We start from the raw sequence: 19,403 nt of genomic DNA on the forward strand, positions 1-19,403 counted from the left end.
CAAAAATAGACTTCCTGAGTAGCTCACAAAAATCAGACCACAAACAAGAATTTAAGTATTCGGCAGGAGGGTATTATTGGTTGAGTTATATTCAAGCATTGTGGAGGGGTGCCAAGTTACGTTCTTGTTAACAGCAGTTGGAAGCTGGAAATTGAAGTGGTGTCAGCTGGACCTGGACCCAGGTACAATGGAAAAAGGTGCCTAGCTGATTTCTTTCTTTCCTCTGCTGATCCTGTTGTTATCCAAATTGCTATGCACATGGAGGCCCAGTAACAAGCAGAGGCGCTCCCTTGCTGGCCCAGAACAAACATGTGTACAGTGGAGTTTTTAAAACAATATTTTGGGATCTTTAACATGTGTATACCAAGGACTAGGTACAACTCAGAACTCAGAATAACTAGGGGTTATAAGCGTGTTTAAAATGAAAACGGTTTTTATTAAGATGACATAAGCCAAATTAAACAACTGTTACAAGAAATGAGATTGCAAAGCAAAAACCAAAAAACCTTTCCCTAACAGCTGCCTGTCTATAAGAGAAAATAAAAGGCAGGGGGGAGCATATGACCTGTCCTTCAGAGGATGGAAATCCTGTAGAGTCCTGATGTGAAGAGCAGAAGAGTGGATATAGAGACAGAAACCAGCTTGTCTCTCCAAGGAACCTGTTCCACACGGGCAGTAGCTGGAGAAAATGCTGCCAAGTATTGGGGATTTGTGGACTATACTTATAGTACAGATTTTTTTTTCTTCAGTCTTTCTTTTCAGTATAATATATTTTTATTTTGAAAAACAATAATAGTAATAGATCCAAAAAGAAAAAAGGGATATAACATAGTTGTATAGATTGGAGATAGTTACATATAACAGAATATATAAAACACAAAGTATTTCTCCCCATCCTCCCCTTCATTAAATTTTAAGACACTTTCTGTTAAATACAATACTTATTTATATTAAGATACATTTATATTCAGCCTTTTAAATTACAAATTTAATAACTAATCTATGTTACTGATAATTGTTCATAGTAGAGATGGGCACAAACCGGAAAAAAAACTAACAATGCAGTTCGTGGTTTGTTGCATTTCACGAACCGCAAACTTCCTTGAACCTGCCCCGGTTGGTTTGTTTGGTTCATGAAAACGTCACATTCAGGTCAGCAAATAATCACTTACGGGTCAGCAGAAGGTCTGCAGGAAGTTTATCCCCTGTTGCCTAGGAAACTGATTGATCAGCACCAGGCTTTCTGCAGTGATGAACCCAAAAAATGAACCAAACGAACCGGCCTAAAGTTTGTGGCAGTTTGTCAGAAATGGGCTCTAATGCAGTCAAATACCTAGAGTAAGTGTTAAGGTGTTTATAGTTTCATTATGCCGGATCCTCAACAGTAAGTGGAAGTATAATTTGAATTGCTGTGGTTTATCTGCTTGGAATCGAGGAAGGGGTGTGAAAGAAAAATAGTTCATATATTTTACTTTATTTTGTAGGTATTGCAGTGTATTGTTATTTTTATTCAATGTATTTTACAGGCTATATAGTCTTAGATATATATAATAGCTTTCTGTATAAGGTTCTATGCGCTATCAATTGTTCTTTTCTATTTCTGAAATAAATCAATTTTAAAAAAAGAGAGAAAGAAATGGGCTCTGATGAACCGCCAGTTCACAAACTACAAACTGGCCGAGTTCGTCACAAACTTTGGTTCGTATTTCGGTTTGTGCCCATCTCTAGTTCATAGTTATTCTTAATAAAGCTACATGATCAAAAAAAGGCTTTCAATTTTTCCTGACATTCTAGGATTGGCCTATTGTGTATTTAAGATGTTAGTACTGATGTTCATGATATGAAATGTGCTAGTCATAAGGTGAGGCAATTATAAGTGAACAAAAAACAAGAGAGACATATGGCTGTCTTTGGGAAGATGATTTGGGTCTATGATAAGGCTAATCACCTGCTAGCTCCTGCCCTGCATTAAGGCTATCAGAAAACCTAATTCTGAAGAGTCAAGTTTAAAGTGGAGACTGAGAGGAATCTAATATTGAAAAAAGGAGTTTTCCATGTTTGCATGAAAGTTTAAAAAAAACTTTTTGGAGGAGAAACATGTACGGCTGAGTGAATAGCAAGATTAAGGAGAGGGCAGAAATCTTCCTATACATTTACTTAAGATAAGGTGGAGGAACTAGCTGCGGCCAGTCCATTGCTCATTGTCTTGGAGACCTGGGTTGTTCATTAGAGTCAGATTATTCAGGGAGGAGGCTTCAAAGTCCTTGGGGAGAATGGCCCTCCATTTTAGTCAGCCTAAGATGGGCTTTAGGTAGGAGCTGGTCTGCATTGCTCTGCTGCTTAATGACTCACCACAGTGTCCTTGGCATGGCTGCTGATTAATGAACCACTGTTCTTACCTTAACTTCAGTAGGATGCAGACTTCATTTTCTAGCCCTAAGCCCATGTTAGAACTAAAGTGGATGCCCAAAAATGCCCCCCCCTTAAGACAAGGGTAGGGGCTACACTGTTGATGGCAGTTGGAAGCAGGGAGGAAGGGGCTTTCAACTGGGACTAGAGCCAGTTGTGATGGCTGAAGGCCTGTCTGCTGCCTGCACTTCCTCTTTTGTTGTCAATTCCAGACAAATGTTCTGAATGTCTGCTTGCCAGATGTACATTGATGAATGCTGACAATTTAATTGAAGTACCCTATAAATATTGACTGGTGCATTATGAGTTGTTCATTGATCTGAAACTCTTGACATTCCCTGTTACAGTATATTGTACATGCACATCCACATACCTCTCTTAGTTTACTTGTTGCTTGTGCACTTCTCATTATGAAACTAGAGGTGACTATATTTAGGATATCACTTCCATTAAAAATACAAACTTAGAAAAGAAAAATCACAAAATAATTACAATAAGACCACTCTTGAACAATTTGTACTACTTGTCAGGTTCTGCCAGGGGTGCTGCTATGTAAGGCGCTGGCAAGGCTGACCTTGATCCTGGGAGGCCATCAGGGACTGCAGGTTCCCGCTCTGTGGCAGGAGGGGGGATATACATCACCCTCACTCCTTCTCAGGCCTGATAACCTGACAGAGCCCCAGCTGCCTTCCCTTGCCTTCCACAGCCTGCAGACACACTCCTCTCCTTCATCTTCCTTACTCTTCCTCCTCCCAGCTTCTCTCTCTCACTTGCCTAAATCCCACCACACTCCTACGCAACCCACCCCGCCCTGTGGGTGGACTTCCCTTATATCCCTTCACCCATTCCTGGCTCCACCTGCCAGCCATCCCCCACCCCGCACTCTAGGCACGGCCTTGGCTGTCTTAGGCAGCCACATCTGAGGTTGCTCTGCTGGCTGCTTTGGGCAGCCACACCTTCTTTGCTGACTGCTGGGCTTTCTTTGCTGATTGCCGCAGGCAGCCCCACCTGTTGTTGCTTTGCTCCCAGCCTCACCTGGTCCTTGCTAATCCCTTCTAGCCTGCCTGCAGGTTGGGACGTGGCCCTTTGCTGCCTTTCCTCTACTGCCGGTAAGGTTGCTGTCTGGCTTGCTGCTGGCTTACTGTCTCTGTTTCCTGTGCCTTCTCGCTCTGGTCTGGTCCCCTCCTGGTGGTCCTCACTCTCCCTGCCTGGTCCCCTGGCCTCCCACCAGAGGGTGCGGCTGGCTGGCTTCCACTTGCCCCGTCTGACCCTCTGTGGCTTGGGTGCTTCTTTCCCCCCCTCTGTTGTCTGCACATTCGAGCCCTGGATGTCTGTCGGGGCGGCTGGGTAGCTCTCCCCCAGCTGCGTCCTGTCCTCTCCTCCTGGTAAGTCCGGAGGTTGAGCCTCAGACCCCAGACACTACTAACACTTCAAAAAGATGCAAAATAAAATACTCTTTTGTTCATATTGCACTATTCAAACATAAATTCAACAAATAGTTTTTATTTGATAAACTTTGTTATAAATTGTCTCCCCTTACTTATGAATAAAATCTGTAATTTTAGTCATTTATTTACATAATATTTATATCCAGCTTTTTCCAGATCGATGGGATTTTAATGCAAGTATCCCATGGTAGCAAGCTGAAAGTTAAAAAAGTAAGCTCTTTTTATGGAGCTGAGAGTCAAAAGTAGGTTCTTCTTATGGAGAACAATTATTCTCTGGTAACTAAACTTTGTGCATTGCAATTTTAGGAGCTGAATGAGCTTAGAGAGACTGAAGGTGGCACTGTTCTTACAGCTACAACATCCGAGCTTGAGGCTATCAACAAACGAGTGAAGGATACCTTAGCAAGATCAGATGGTTAGTAACATTTCTTCTTTAATCTACTTTATTCCATTAAATCACACATTTCAGCAAACTTAAGAACAATTAGCATAGCATACTTCTGAGGGCAGTTTAAAAAGTCAGCATTGTCCTTAAAAAACAAATAGAACTACTGCCATATACCTGGTCATTTTTGCCATACTTTTTAGGAAGGCTTCTAAAAAGGTGCAACACTTTAAAACTCCTGTTCTACTGCATATTGCAGTTGATTCCCGTGTCTCAATCCAAAATTCTGTTGCTAGGATTATCCACGTTGCTGTACTTGACATTCTTTACTTGCATCCAAATCAATATGGACTTCTGTATAACCTTTAAAATTTCCTTACTATTAGCCCCTCTAACATATTACATGAATACACATACATCCTGCATGTACATACATACATCTGTTTGTAAGAAAACATCCACCACACACTCATTGTACATTTGAAACCAGGGACCAGTATCTTGGATAAATGTGGGACTTGTGTCACGCATTCAGCTATACATGTGTTTCTTATAATATAAGAAATAACACAGTTTAAAAGAATCAAAGGTATACTGATTATACGTGTATTCACGATAACTTGAGAACAGGACTATAGGCAGGGCAGCAATATTTTTATCACACATTAATGTTTAAAATAATGGGTTTTTTAACAGTTTAAGTAGGACTATACTTTTTAACATTTTTCTGTTCATATACTAGATCTGGACAATTCAATTGATAAAACAGAAGCAGGGATTAAAGAACTCCAGAAAAGCATGGAACGTTGGAAGAATATGGAGAAGGAGCACATGGATGCCATTAATCATGACACAAAAGAGCTTGAAAAGATGACTAATCGTCAAGGCATGCTTCTGAAGAAGAAAGAAGAGTGTATGAAGAAAATCAGGGAATTGGGTTCACTTCCACAGGAAGCGTTTGAAAAATATCAGACATTGAGCCTAAAACAGGTAACAGCAGTGTTCAGCTTTCTCCTTCAAAGATAGTGGGTATTGGTGTGATACTGACTGACTGTTTTAAACTTTTATACAGCTGTTTCGCAAACTGGAGCAATGCAACACAGAACTGAAAAAGTACAGTCATGTCAATAAAAAAGCTCTTGATCAATTTGTGAATTTTTCGGAGCAGAAAGAGAAATTGATAAAACGTCAAGAAGAACTGGACAGGGGCTACAAATCCATTATGGAGTTAATGAATGTTCTTGAACTCAGAAAATATGAAGCTATCCAGCTGACTTTTAAACAGGTATTAAATGGTACTGCAAGATGATCCCTTTTGGGGTTTATATTTGTCTCTTGGTTTCAAACCTTTAGCGTTTTTGGCCACCATGTTAAGTTCTGTAACAGAAGCTGTAAGCTGCAGAAATGTACTTCATTACATTGAGTTGCCATTGTTGAATTTCCATTACATGGTTAACTTTTTGAAGTACTTGGCCTGTAATTATGATTTTAACTGAAAATGGTTAGAGTTTTTGTTTTGATTTTAATTGCATATTTAAAATTGTTATTATTATTATTATTGCAAACTTGGTTTTGTTTTTATAAGATTGATACACTTTCAGTTAAATGCTTTTTGTTTTTATAGGAAAGCTAGGCTGTTTAAAATCATACCAAAAGCTCATTAGCTACACAACTGTAACAGTGGCAAAGATATCTGAATGTGATCAAATTGGACAGTTAGCTAGTTTGTATTTTTATACTATGCAATTTCTTTGAGTTGAAACTAAAAGACAAAGGTAATAACCCTTGAACTACTTCCTGTTGAGCCAGAAGTTGGCATTTTGTTATTCTGCTTCAAGAAGATGTGTATTTTTCATAATACAAATGTTGAATTTCTCCAGGTATCAAAGAACTTCAGTGAGGTATTTCAGAAGCTGGTGCCTGGTGGAAAAGCCACTCTTGTGATGAAGAAGGGTGATGTGGAAGGCAGTCAGTCTCAAGATGAAGGTGAAGGCAGTGCTGAGAGTGAAAAAGGATCAGGATCTCAAAGCAGTGTCCCGTCTGTAGACCAGTTCACTGGAGTTGGGATTAGGGTAAAGCAGTATTCCATGACATAGCTTTCTAATGGCTGCTAACTAGTTTGCAAATAGCAAGTAGCGTAATGCTTAAGTAGTAACAGTAATTAACTTTATTGTGATTTTCCTTTAGGTTTCTTTTACAGGTAAACAAGGTGAAATGAGAGAGATGCAGCAGCTTTCTGGTGGGCAGAAGTCACTAGTGGCCCTAGCCTTGATCTTTGCCATTCAGAAATGTGACCCTGCTCCCTTTTACCTCTTTGATGAAATTGATCAAGCCTTGGATGCCCAACACAGAAAAGCTGTTTCAGGTAACTGTTTATGTATGTTTTAGATTAACACAGAAGTATTTCACTAGTCAGTCTAATTTCAGACAGAAAGGAATCTCACAGGGTGGTTTGAAGATGCATGGATCTCCATCAGTGGAGGAAGGTATCCTTGTAAGAGTTGTGCTTTCTCCTTGCTTTGTGGGCAGGACATGTGCAGATATTTTTGCAAAGGTTTCCACTGTCCTGAGGAGGAGTTCGAAGACCCCACCCCAGTCCAGAGCCTGCCCACTCTGTGGATGATATTTTAAAAGAATCAGAAAACTAAAGCTCCACTCCATACTCCACTATGCCTAAAAAAGAAAAACAGCACAAGCCTAAACTTGAGATACCACCAGTTTACCACCAACCCCACAACCAAAGGTTCCAACACCAAAGGAGGTTTAAAAAGGAATTGGAAAGAAAACAAAGGCTAGTCTTTTCCCCCCTACACACGCCACAACTCAACAAGCCAAAAAAAAAAAAGCCCCAACTGGAAAACTCAAAATTATTTAAAAAAATATTTTAAAACAGGCCGTAATCCAATTCAAGGCCAACAGACCAGAGCAGCCAGAAGCAAACTCCAAGAAATCAAACTGTAATGGAGTCAAGCTGCAGCCAAGGACTGCTTTTATCCTCTTTGCCCATGGCCAGAAAGAATTTAGAACAAAGCTTGTCCTATAAGAGAATCACCTTGATCAGGCAGACAGAGCTCCCCCTAACGTACAATCTTGTCTGCCTGTGAGAGCTGTCTCCCTCCTCCTCCTTCCTGTTGCCTGGGAAACCTGCAAATGGGAAAAAACCAAGATTGGAACTTTAAACTGCTGGCTTCGGATATCAGTATTATGACAGTTCTTGAATATAAATCCAGATCCCAAATATACCCAAAATTATCACTAGAATATTTTTTCAGTATAAATCAGACCAGCTATCTCTGAGTGCACATCTGTAATGTATACTCTCCCGTACTATGAAAGCCCTGAACATGTCTCTAGGGGACATTCCAGTTGCCAGTCTTGTTTCTCTTGTATGAGAGAGATACAAAGATGCACTTAAAAATCCCCCCCCCCCAAGGACATCAGACCCTAGGAAGACTCTCTTTCTCAGGAAGAGAGGGTAAGTGAAGATCTCACATTGCTGTAGAGCTGGAATGAGCTCTCACTGTTTGGCTGAACTGCCAAAGTGGACTAGAAGGATGATTCTTTGTGTGCCCTTTGGCCAGAAAATGCAAAGACTGCGTAAAACTGCATCAGTGACAGGCTGGCCTAGAGGACCTACAAGGAATTATTCCCAATCCCACGATTGGAGAGGGGGGGATCCACCCATTGGGAGAAGGAGTTAAAGTAGATGTCTGTCCTTTGTGTGTTCATTCCAAACCAAGAGCAAGGGACTGAGGAGGCAGTATTTGTTTCTGTCTCCTGTGCTTTCGGGAGCAGGACATCCACCCTTTCAGCCTGCATTTTGGGATGCTAAGGTAACATCAGAGTAAATCTCGTTAGACTACTTAAAATGGTTTATTTTAATTTAATTTGAGTCTTTTATGCAATGATCAGACCTAGCATTTCTGTGCTCTGCAACATATTTAGTTTAGTACAATAAAGATCTGTCTGTTTAAGAAGAAGGCTGTGTCAAGATTCTTCCCCTTGTGCCTAGCTGTTTGTTTATTCTTGACAAATCTCTATATGTTCAGAAGCTTGCTAGTGCCAAACTGCTGGTTTGGCACTAACCTGAGAAGGAGAAGCCTGAAAATCAAAGTGACAGGTCTGAAGAATATAGAGGGGAGTGGCAGTGTGGTATCTTGCCCTCTAATAATGCAAGCTTGTGTGCACACATCTTCCCTGGGGCCATAACAGTTTCAGGGGTGATTCTCCTCCAGTATAGGCATGACACTTTCAGAGACCAAAGTGACAGAATGAATTCTCCCTCAGGAAAGCCTGTGAAACTTCAGCCCTTGCTATCAGAACAAATGCAGCCTCTTCTGGTTTCTCTAGAGCCTCCATCCTGTAGGCAGAGGCTTACAAGAACTAGCTCCTGACCTTCTGTCAGGCTCAAATAAAACCTACTTAAAATCAGGAAAGCCTCTGAATTCTCTTCACATGCCAGTCTGAACACTTTGCCAACTATCTGCTCCCTCCTTAGCCTCCAACATCATCATTTGCTTCAACTTATGGCTGAAACACTGGAAGATAGATCTCTTCGAAGAACAATCTATGCCCAGTTGGGTGGGGTTGAGAGTCTGGAAGAGCTGTGATTGATCCAAGGTCCCCCAGCTGGCTACAAGTGGAGGAGTGGGGAATCAGACTCGGTTCTCCAGATTAGAGTTCTGCTACTCTTAAACACTACACCAAACTGATTTCAACAAAATGGGGAGAGAATTCCAAAGATATTTGCCACTACCATGAAGGCCCTTGCTGGGTCAGTAGGTGAGGACACCTGAGGCAGAGCCTTGGATGATGACCATAGCGGTTGAGTAGGTTTGTAAGGAAGAAGAGAGTACTTCAAGTATGCTGGCCCCAAGCCATACATCAGCACCTTGAATTGTGCCTAGAAACAGATTGGGTGCTAGTGTGGCAAGATTGGAGTGATATGGTCCCACTCCACACTCAAGGGCAGCCCCACATAGAGTTAATTGCAGCAACCTAATCCTGATGTAACCAGGGCATGAACTACAGTAGCCTGACTTCTTTTGCACATACTGCATTATATTGGAAGAAAATGTGCCTGTTGAAATATAATTTGAAATGTATATGATCATAACATGAATTAAGTAACCACTAAACCCAATTAATCAATTGTATATGGTATATGATGGTAAAATATGAACCAAAAGTAAATAAAGAATATATACCTCAAGCCATTCAAATTTTATTTACTAAAGAATGTGCTACAAATTGTAATAAAAATAATCTGACAACTTTGTTTTATTTTCAGATATGATAATGGAATTGGCAGAACATGCTCAATTCATTACCACAACTTTCAGACCTGAACTGCTTGAGTCAGCTGATAAGTTCTATGGTGTAAAATTCAGAAATAAGGTATGCATTTTTTTTAAATGTGGACATTATTGTAGGTTATGATTGAAACATGACTTGGAAGCACCATTCAAAACAGCAGGGCTTAGTTATAATCAAAATATGCCATGTATACAAATGTGGAATTTCCATATATTATTATACTAAATGCTATGATGGCTTTAGACAAATGGCTTAAATATTTGTGCTTGGCTTTTACCTCAGCTTCACTTGACTGATACGGAAACTGTAGTTTCAAATAGATTTCTATATTTACAGGTATATATAAAAATGTGTCTTTGAATGCTTGTTTCATTTTTAATATCACTTCTGTAGATAGCCTTGCAGTAGGGCTGTATGTGGTTTATATTTTTAAAAATATGTGCCAAGAAGGGTTGGGTTTTGTTACTTGTGTAAATTCTGGAAGTTGAAACAGAACTGTATGATTTTGCCTTTCTTATTTTACAGTAAAGTACTTCCCTTCCTTCCACTACCAAATAAATTTACCCTGCTTTTACAGGGGGGACACATAACAATCCTCTTGTGTTTTGATTGAATACACAGTGAAGGAGAGCAAGCGTGATTGCACTGTTCCAACTCCGAGCTTTTTATGATTTCTGGATCATCTACATAGTGCTGCTTTGTGGGAGCAGTGTGACATTCATATGATCCATCATTGATCAGGGAACAAGGAAGGATCGTATATACAGAAACTTCCTTCCTCACAAGCTGGCAATCATGGAGAGGTGGGGCCAGCTCCTTTGTGTATAGGGCTTAAACCATTGGCCAATGGAAATCTTACTTAGAGGCCATTCCAGTTATAAGGTTTCACCAAGATTTGTTCATACGCATCTTTACAAGCATAAGAGCTTTGAAAAAATGTTGAGACTCCCAAGAAGCTGGGTTTTGTATCCTGTGTCTCATTCTTTGAATTTCCCCCCTATCTGCAGAATAGCTGCGCATGAAGGAGACTGTAGACTGCATTGTCTGAATCATTCATATCTGTTACATTATTTAAAAACATTATCCATTTGTATCAAATTCATGCATACTGTTTAGCTATTTCAGATGTAATTTCTATTGATTACTTGTGTGTTTCTTTTTGTAACAGGTCAGTCATATTGATGTTATCACAGCAGAGATGGCCAAAGACTTTGTGGAAGATGATACTACTCATGGCTAAGTGGAGGACTGACTGTCTGTTGGGCAGATGTGTAAAATATTGTGCCTATATCAGGCAACTGTGTAAATTTGAAATACATAGTCGCTGTTAAAGTAGATTTTGAACATCACCTGAAGATTAGAATCCTTCTTTGTCTTTGTAGTGTATTTTATGTGTGTGTTGCTGTATTGTTTTATAAAACACCTGTTAGTGTTACCTTTATACTGTCTGTAGTTTGGAAAATGTGTTCTCTTGGATTTTTTTGTAAAGCATTTTTTTTGGTGTTTAAAGGATTTTTTGCAATATTCCACCTCTTCCTTCCCAGTTATGATTTTATCATTTATACTGCTTCACATGATTTTTTTAAAAACAGGTTGAATAAAACATTGGCTTTTAATGCTGTAATTTACATATATTTATTGTCTGGGGGAAATGTGATATTTACTTGATATATGATGCATTTTAGTTACATATGTAGGAGATGAGAGACAGTATGCAGATAGGTACTCTGCAGTAGTTTACTGATTTGTAGATAAATTTGAAGCCTCTGGTTCATTCTGCTTCACTGGATTTCTACAGGTCTTGTAAACCTGTGAAGTTTTGATGCAGATTCCAAGGAAGTTTTCAGTCAAATCAATTGCTTCCTCCTTTGCCTCTTGTCATAATCCTATGGAATATTCCTCTCTGCCTTTGTTCTATTTGCCATATGATCTTATTCCTCCTCCGTCCAAAAGCACAGCTTAGATTCTTGTTAAATAAATTTCTCGTGCCCACCATCTTCATTCCTGGAAGGCACAAGGATGAAGAAAGGTAAAAGAAAAGATGGTTGTTGGGGGTTTTCCAACAACCAACCATTTCCAACAACAAACCCCCAACAACCATCGTTCTCCGGCCGTGAAAGCCTTCGACAATACATCGTAAAAGAAAAGCTTGATCTAAACAGTTCCCAAATGTAACTAAGATACAGTAATGCAACACTCTTTTATGAATGTTTTACAAAATCTCTGGACAAGTACTGACACATAAGATCAGGCATAAAACACAGTAAGATGATGACTGGATTCTAAATTCACTTGAGACTTGTGAAATGAACTTTATCCTGTGCCTGATGTTGCACAAAAATCAATTCTACTTTGTTCTAATCAGAGTAATTTTTACATCATGGGGAAAATGCTTGCAAGTCTGAAATTTTTATGTAACTCTTGAACACACGTTTAATCTGTGATTCTGTTAATCGTTCTTTTTTAATGTTTAGAACAGTCTGCAGCAGACCTAACATTATTACACTGCTATTTGGTAAACAAAGGAGCAATATTCTGAGTTGTGGAAGACATTTTTTGGATTACAATGTTAGCATCTATGAAGAGCTTTGCTATATTGAGCCAGTAGTCTATTCTAGTTCTTGCAGTGGCCAGCCAGATGTCCAGAAGACCTACAAGCAGGACAGAATGGTTGAAGCAGACTCATATTGTGGTATCCAGCAGCTGATATTCAATGATATACCACCTCTGAATACAGAAGTCTCTTTCAGCCATTGTGGCTAATAGTGAGTTTGTCTAATCTCTTTAAGGCCATCTAAATTACTGGCTATCACAACCAGCACTAAAAGTTAATGGTGATTTAAAAGAAGAATTTATTTTGCTTCGTCTGAAACTGTTTTTATTTCTGTGACCCCAAATTCTGTTTTAATGAGAGAGATCTATCCACTTTGTGCACACCATGCCTAAATTTATAAATACATAGGCAAGCACAAGGAAATAGGAAAATAACACTATGCAACCAGCACCTCTGCCAATGTCCCAAAATACTTGTGTTGATTTTACAGGCAGCCTTCAGAGATATTTCTGCTGTAGTATGACAAGTGTCCAAATACCGCCTTTGGATAACACCTAGTTTACTGTTTACTAAGTTTACAAAATATCTGGTTCAGACACTTCAAGGAAGAGATATGATAATGGAGTTGGATCCAGCAATCTATTAGTAGAAGGTCCCAATGGTTGCAGATCCTTCCTGTGCTCCCCTCTCTTCTGCAGTCCTTCTAGAGAAGTTGGTTCCTTGGGATCACAGTATCCACTTGATCTTTGAAGATGTGGACAGGATCCTCAGAGGTTTGAGGCCCACCACCTGTTTGTATGATCTTTGCCTTTCCTGTCTAATTAACATTGTGGGGGAGGGGAAGAGGGGCTGGTTAATGCCTCCTTGAGAGAGGGAGTGGTTGTCCCAGCCTTGAAACAGGCTGTAGTTTGTCCACTTCTGAAGAAGTCTACTCCAGACCCAGGAGATCTTAACTTATTAATCAGTTTCAAATGTTCCATTCTTGAGCAAGGTGATTTAAGTGCCTGGACAAATTGAAGCATTCCTGGATGAGGCAAATCATTTAGATCCTTTCCAATCTAGTTTTAGGCCTGGTTATGGGATTGAAACAGCCTTGGTCACCCTGGTGGACAGAGGGAGTGTGTCTTTTTTTGATTCTTCTGGACCTTTCAGCAGCTTTTGATACCATCAAGATATTCTGGGCCATCTTTCCTAGCTAGGATTGGGAGGCACCATTTTGTTGTGGTTCTGATCCTACCTGGAGAGTAGGTTTTAGAGGGTTGTACTGAAGGACTTATGCTCAGCCCTTTGGCCTGTGGGGTTCTGCAGAGTTCCATCTTGTACCCTTTGCTTTTTAATATCTACATGAAACTGCTGAGTAAGGTCGTCTGGAGACTAGGGCTGGGTTGTCACCAATTTGCAGATGACACTAAGCTCTGTTTCGCACTCCCAGTTGATCCCAGGAGTCTGTAAAAAAAAAACAACCTGAACCTGTGCCTGGAGGCAGTGTTGGAGTAGATGCATGCTAATAAACTGAAGCTTAGTCTCAACAAGATGGAGGTACTACTGGTGAGTGGAAGGTCTGACCCAGGATGTTGTCTTGCATTTTGGATAGGGTTGCACTCCCCTTGAAGGAAAAGGTCTGTAGTTTTAGGGTGCCCTTGAATCCAGGCCTACTATTTGATAAGCAGGTGGCAGCTGTAGTTGGTGGTGCCTTTTACCTGCTTTGACTGGATAGCCAATTATGGGTATTCCTGGATAGGAAAGATCTGGCCACTGTGGTGCATGCCCTGGTTATATCTAGATTAGATTACTGCAATGTGCTCTCCATAGGCTACTACGACGCACCCCCTCCCTTCACTATGAGGTAGATTTTTCCTGCCAAAATTCAAGTTTGTCTGCTATGGCTGAGTAGCCCCAAGTAACGTGTTAATCTTTGTGGTTTAAAAGTCTGTTTGTCCTACCCTTACAGTCAGATATAATTTTGGCTTTTTAGCCCAGCCCAGGAACTAGATGGGCAGAAGCAGGAGCCTTGTTTCTTGCTGTTGGAAATTGCACTAGAGACTCCATAACATACAAAAGAAATTATTGAACAGGCAAGGATTAAATAAGGGCAGTCAAGGAATGAAAGTGCTGAGGTGGAATGTTTGATAGTACAGATTACAAACACACACAATTGGCAAACAATTTTCCTTGAAGATGAGTTTCTTATATTTGTGGCTCTTAACATTGAGAGATGTTTTACTTAATTCTTTAGTTACAGCAACAATGTTTCTTCACAGAATTTCCTTTGACAATTCAGGTTTCCTGAAGTTAATTTAAAACTTTTTCCTTCGCAACAGACCTGGGGCCCTCCTCAGAGCCAACCCCCATTTAGAAACTGAGCAGGAATTAATCTCTTCCTAAGAAGATACAATCCTTCTGCTTTTGGATCGACGGAGTTTCAATCCATCACCCTATCACTCTTGCCAACACCCAGTTCTCTTGTGGCTGTGTAAACGGGCTTCAGTTTGTGCTGACTCCTATACTTGGAATTCTTCACTAGAATTCTTCAGGAAAGTAATGTTACAGTTAAGGCAAAAGACTCCTTTTCCCTCACTCCAGCGATTAACCTGTCTGACCTTCCCTGTCAGACTACACACTGTCCCTGAAAGCAAAATCCTATCTGCAGCCGTCAGCCTGAAGGCTGGTTCTCATTGGCCAATCAGAGAGGAGGGAGCAGCTTGTCAATCAGACTCTCATTCCAGGCGATTGTTAATTATTTCCCTTTTATTTATTTATATTTATATACCGCCCATCCCCAGGGGCTCTGGGCAGTGAACAGTTAAAATCGATAAAAACAAGAACTAAAATCAATATACAAACAATAAAACAAATTAACAAAGTGCAGTGGTGGGGAGAACCCTCCCCAATCCCAAAGGTGGGAGGCTGACATGGCACCGCCCCCTTCAATCACCGAATGCCTGGCGGAACAGCTCTGTCTTACAGGCCCGGCGGAACGATATGATGTCCCGCTGGGCCCGGGTTTCCATTGACAGAGCGTTCCACCAGGCTGGGGCCAGGACTGAAAAGGCCCTGGCCCTGGTTGAAGCGAGGCGGGCTTCCTTAGGGCCGGGGACCACAAGTAAATATTTATTCGCTGATCAAAGCGATCTCCGGGGAACGTACAGGGAGAGGCGGTCCCGAAGATATGCTGGTCCCAACCCGCTCAGGGCTTTAAAGGTAAGAACCAACACTTTGAACCTGATTCGGAATTCAACTGGAAGCCAGTGCAGCTGGCGCAGGACAGGTGTGATGTGTGACTGGTAAGGTATACCAGTCAGGACCCGTGCTGCCGCATTCTGGACCAGTTGTAGTTTCCGGATCAGGCCCAGGGGTAGCCCAGCGTAGAGTGAGTTACAGTAATCTAGCCTGGAGGTGACCGGGGCATGGATCACTGTAGCCAGGTCCTGGGGCGTCAGGTAGGGGGCAAGTTGCCTGATCTGATGAAGATGGAAAAATGCAGACTTGGCAACCGCTGTGACCTGGGCCTCCATCGATAGGGAGGCATCCAGGAGCACGCCTAAACTCTTCACCACTGGCAAAGTTGCCAGTGGTGTCCCATCCAGGGCAGGGAGATGGATCCCAACATCTGGCAGCCCCCGTCCCAGCTGCAGGACCTCCGTCTTCACTGGGTTCAATTTCAGCCTGCTCTGTTTCAACCATGCCATCACAGCCTCCAAAGCTCTGGGCAGATTGTCTGGGGGCGTGTCTGGCCGGCCATCCATCAACAGAAAAAGTTGGGTGTCATCCGCGTATTGATGACAACCCAGCCCAAACCTCTGCACCAACTGGGTGAGGGGGCGCATATAGATGTTAAATAACATCGGGGAGAGTATCGCCCCTTGGGGAACCCCGCACACCAAAGGGTGACGGGGCGATAGATCTCCCCCGAGCGCCACCCTCTGTCCCCGACCCTGGAGAAAGGAGACCAGCCACTGTAAGGCTGTCCCCCTAATCCCCACGTCGGCAAGGCGGCTGGCCAGCAAATCATAGTCAACCGTGTCGAACGCTGCTGTGAGATCAAGTAACACAAGCAGCGCTGACCCGCCTCGATCCAGATGCCTGCGAAGGTCATCTGTGAGGGCAACCAAGGCTGTCTCCGTCCCATGGCCAGGACGGAAGCCAGACTGGAATCGGTCCAGGACTAGAGCATCATTCAGGAATTCCTGCAGTTGTACTGTCACCGCCTGCTCAATCACCTTGCCCAGGAACAGGAGGTTCGACACAGGGCGGTAACTGGACAGGTCGGTGGGGTCCAAAGATGGTTTTTTCAGGAGGGGCCGCACTACCGCCTCCTTTAACGCTCCTGGAAAAACCCCAGAGCTGAGGGAGATGTTAACAATGGCCTCCAAATGGTCCCGTAGCCCCTCCGAGCTGGGCTTCACCAGCCAGGATGGGCAGGGGTCCAGAGGACAGGTGGTTGGCCTCATCCCCTGCAGGATCCTGTCAATATCGTCCTGAGAGAGCAGCCTGAAATGGTCTAATACCCAGAAGACGGCCAAGAGGTCTCCAGTTCCCTTACTGTATCAACAGTGGGTGGCAGGCCACGGCGAAGGGACAAGATTTTGCCCGCAAAATAGCTCGCAAAAGCCTCACAGCCAATAGTTGAATTAAGAATTTGGTGGTCTCCCTGAGAGAGGGAGACCAAGGACCGAACTGTTCGAAATAATTGAGCCGGGCGTGAGCCAGCGGACGCAATGGAAGCAGCAAAGAAATTCCTCTTTGCTGCTTTCACTGCCACCTCATAGGCTTTCATAAACGTCCTATAAGATGTTCTTGCCTCTTCGTCGCGCCCCCGCCTCCACACTCGCTCTAGTCGTATCAGAGACTGCTTCATCTGGCGAAGCTCCTCGGTAAACAAAGGAGCTACCCGTTTTCGGGCTCGGAGAGGACGGCAGGGGGCAATAGTGTTGATGGCTTCGGAAAGATGGCTATGCCAATCATCCACCAGCTCATCTAACGTACTGCCAGGGGGCATCGGATCCCGCAGAGCCGCCTGGAAACCAATTGGATCCATAAGCCTCTGCGGGCGAGCGTAAATCCGCTCACCGCCCATCCGGGAAAGGAGCGGCATGCTCAGTTGAGCCTTCAGAACAAAGTGATCTGACCATGGCACTGCATCATAGGCATCCAAGACCACCATCATCCCTGCCCCAAAAATCAAATCCAGCGTGTGACCTGCTTGATGCGTAGGAGCCGAAACAAACTGGGAGAGTCCTAGGGCCGCCATGGAGGACACCAGGTCAATGGCCTGCGTGGAGGCACTGTCGTCAGCATGGACGTTGAAATCCCCGAGAACCAAAAGTTTCTGGAATTCCAAGGCCCAGCTGGCCACCGCCTCCAAGAGTGCAGTAGGCGGTCGGTACACCTTCCACCCCTCTGATTGCTGCTCTTAGGAAACCTTTTAAAGAGTATTCCATCATAGCTGCCTTTGAAAAGTGTTCACGCCAACAAACAAAATACAGAGGGCAATAACAATGAAAATTAAAGTGCATATGCTACATTAACATAAAAAGGATTAGTATAGTGAAAGCGTTAGTCCAAAAAGTACATAGTAAAATAGGTCAGCGGCTGTCACACAATTTCTCTAGTAACTAATAGTCTTAAGTACCAGTACAGGTGCTGAGTAGAATAGGGGAAGAAGACAGAGCAACGACGTCTCGTCATACCAGGTAAGTATATAATACTTCAAGCAAACAATAGTAGTCTGTTTTTCTTTTTCCTTTCTACAGGTGCTGTAAATATAGGGGTGGAACAAGGAGCCAGCAAGTGACTTGTTTTGTAGAACCTTCCTCAGGAGTCGCAGAAACAATACACCTGAGAAAAAAAGCACAACATTGAGACTCTCTGGTGGTAATTAGAAGCACCTCAAAGAATCGGCCGCTGGCTTGTAATTACGATCAGAGTATCTCAGTGTGGTGCTTTTTTTCTCAGGTGCAGGGCTCATTTTGAGGGGGAATGCAGTTCTGGCAGTTCCCCAAAGAGGTCACATGTCAGGTGACCCCTGCCCACCTGACTCACAGCCATTTTGGGCCCGTTTCAGCCTGGATTGGGGCCGAAACGGCCTAGATCAGGCCTCTGACGGGTGGTGGATCACTCTCCCACTCAGCAGCGGCCCGATCCTGACCATTTTGGGCCCCTTTTCAGCCCCTTTTTGCCATTTTGGGCCCAAGTTTGGCCCTGAATGGCCAGGATTGGATAACAGACAGGATAGGTAATGTCAGGGGGCATGGCATATGCAAATCAGTTGTGCTAATGACACACTTCTGGTGATGGCAAGGGGCGTGACACATATTAATGGGTTATGCTAATGAGTTCCTCTAGCTCTTTTTCTATGAAACGACCCCTGCTCAGGTGTATTGTTTCTGTGACTCCTGAGGAAGGTTCTATGAAACAAGTCACTTGCTGGCTCCTTGTCGAGTCACGGGGTCCTTGCACCCCTATATTTACAGCACCTGTAGAAAGGAAAAAGAAAAATAGACGACCATTGTTTGTTTGAAGTAATATATAGGTGGGTGGTAACCAGGAGAGGATCTTCTCAGTAGTGGCACCAAGAGACTGGAACTCTCTCCCCAGGGAGATTTCCGTGTCCCTTTTTGTTGCTGTCTTTGGCCAGCAGGTGGATTTTTAAAAAAAAAAAATCTTGTCATTTCTTCAATGATTCCTTCTCCTTCCCTAATGTTACAACTGTTGCTTTTATTATCATTATACTCTTTATAAGCTCTGGTTTTAAATTGTTTTAATGACATATTTGTATACTGCTTTTAATGGTTTTTAACATGTTTTTAATTTGTTTTGTTTGCTGCCTTAGTGACCATATGAGGGTAGAAATATTGTAAATAAATAAATTGAATAAATAAACATGTAGATCAGGGAGCTGTGGTGTGGAGATGGAAGGTGATTGAGTCATCATTCCTGCCTCTTCTAGAGTTATATTGATAGGAGTAGATTACAGCCCCTCCTGCCATGTTAGTCCAAGCAGGTCTGTGACTTTTCTAGTGTGAGATGGGCCTGCTAGTGGGAGAGGGATGCAGGAAAGATCCTTGTTCTGGCAGATTGTTGGACTTGATTAACTGCTTGTGGGCAAATACACCACATCACAGCTGTACAGGTAGCTGTGTAGCCTATTCTCCAAATAGTGCAAAGCTCTATTGTTCATGGACTGCGCAGGGCAGCTGCGAAGATGAATCTAGCTTTTCAAGGAGCTAGGAACATTCCCCCTCCCCTCAGGTACATGGGAGATTTCTCGTCCAAAGGACACGTGATGTGA

General features: G+C 42.6%; 1 protein-coding gene across 1 annotated transcript in view; it reads left to right on the top strand.

Annotated features, from left to right (window-relative positions):
• Nucleotides 1-11,182, top strand: part of SMC3 (structural maintenance of chromosomes 3) — a 39,179-nt gene extending 27,997 nt beyond the window's left edge. The window contains exons 23-29 of the mRNA XM_054982696.1: nucleotides 4,164-4,272; nucleotides 4,985-5,232; nucleotides 5,315-5,527; nucleotides 6,123-6,314; nucleotides 6,430-6,607; nucleotides 9,533-9,639; nucleotides 10,727-11,182. Coding sequence (XP_054838671.1) covers nucleotides 4,164-4,272; nucleotides 4,985-5,232; nucleotides 5,315-5,527; nucleotides 6,123-6,314; nucleotides 6,430-6,607; nucleotides 9,533-9,639; nucleotides 10,727-10,798 — 1,119 coding nt within the window. The 3' untranslated portion in view covers nucleotides 10,799-11,182. The remainder of the gene's footprint in view (nucleotides 1-4,163; nucleotides 4,273-4,984; nucleotides 5,233-5,314; nucleotides 5,528-6,122; nucleotides 6,315-6,429; nucleotides 6,608-9,532; nucleotides 9,640-10,726) is intronic.
• The last annotated feature ends 8,221 nt before the right edge of the window (nucleotides 11,183-19,403 follow it).

Source organism: Eublepharis macularius, chromosome 6 (genome assembly GCF_028583425.1).
Source record: "Eublepharis macularius isolate TG4126 chromosome 6, MPM_Emac_v1.0, whole genome shotgun sequence".
NCBI classification, from domain to species: domain Eukaryota; kingdom Metazoa; phylum Chordata; class Lepidosauria; order Squamata; family Eublepharidae; genus Eublepharis; species Eublepharis macularius.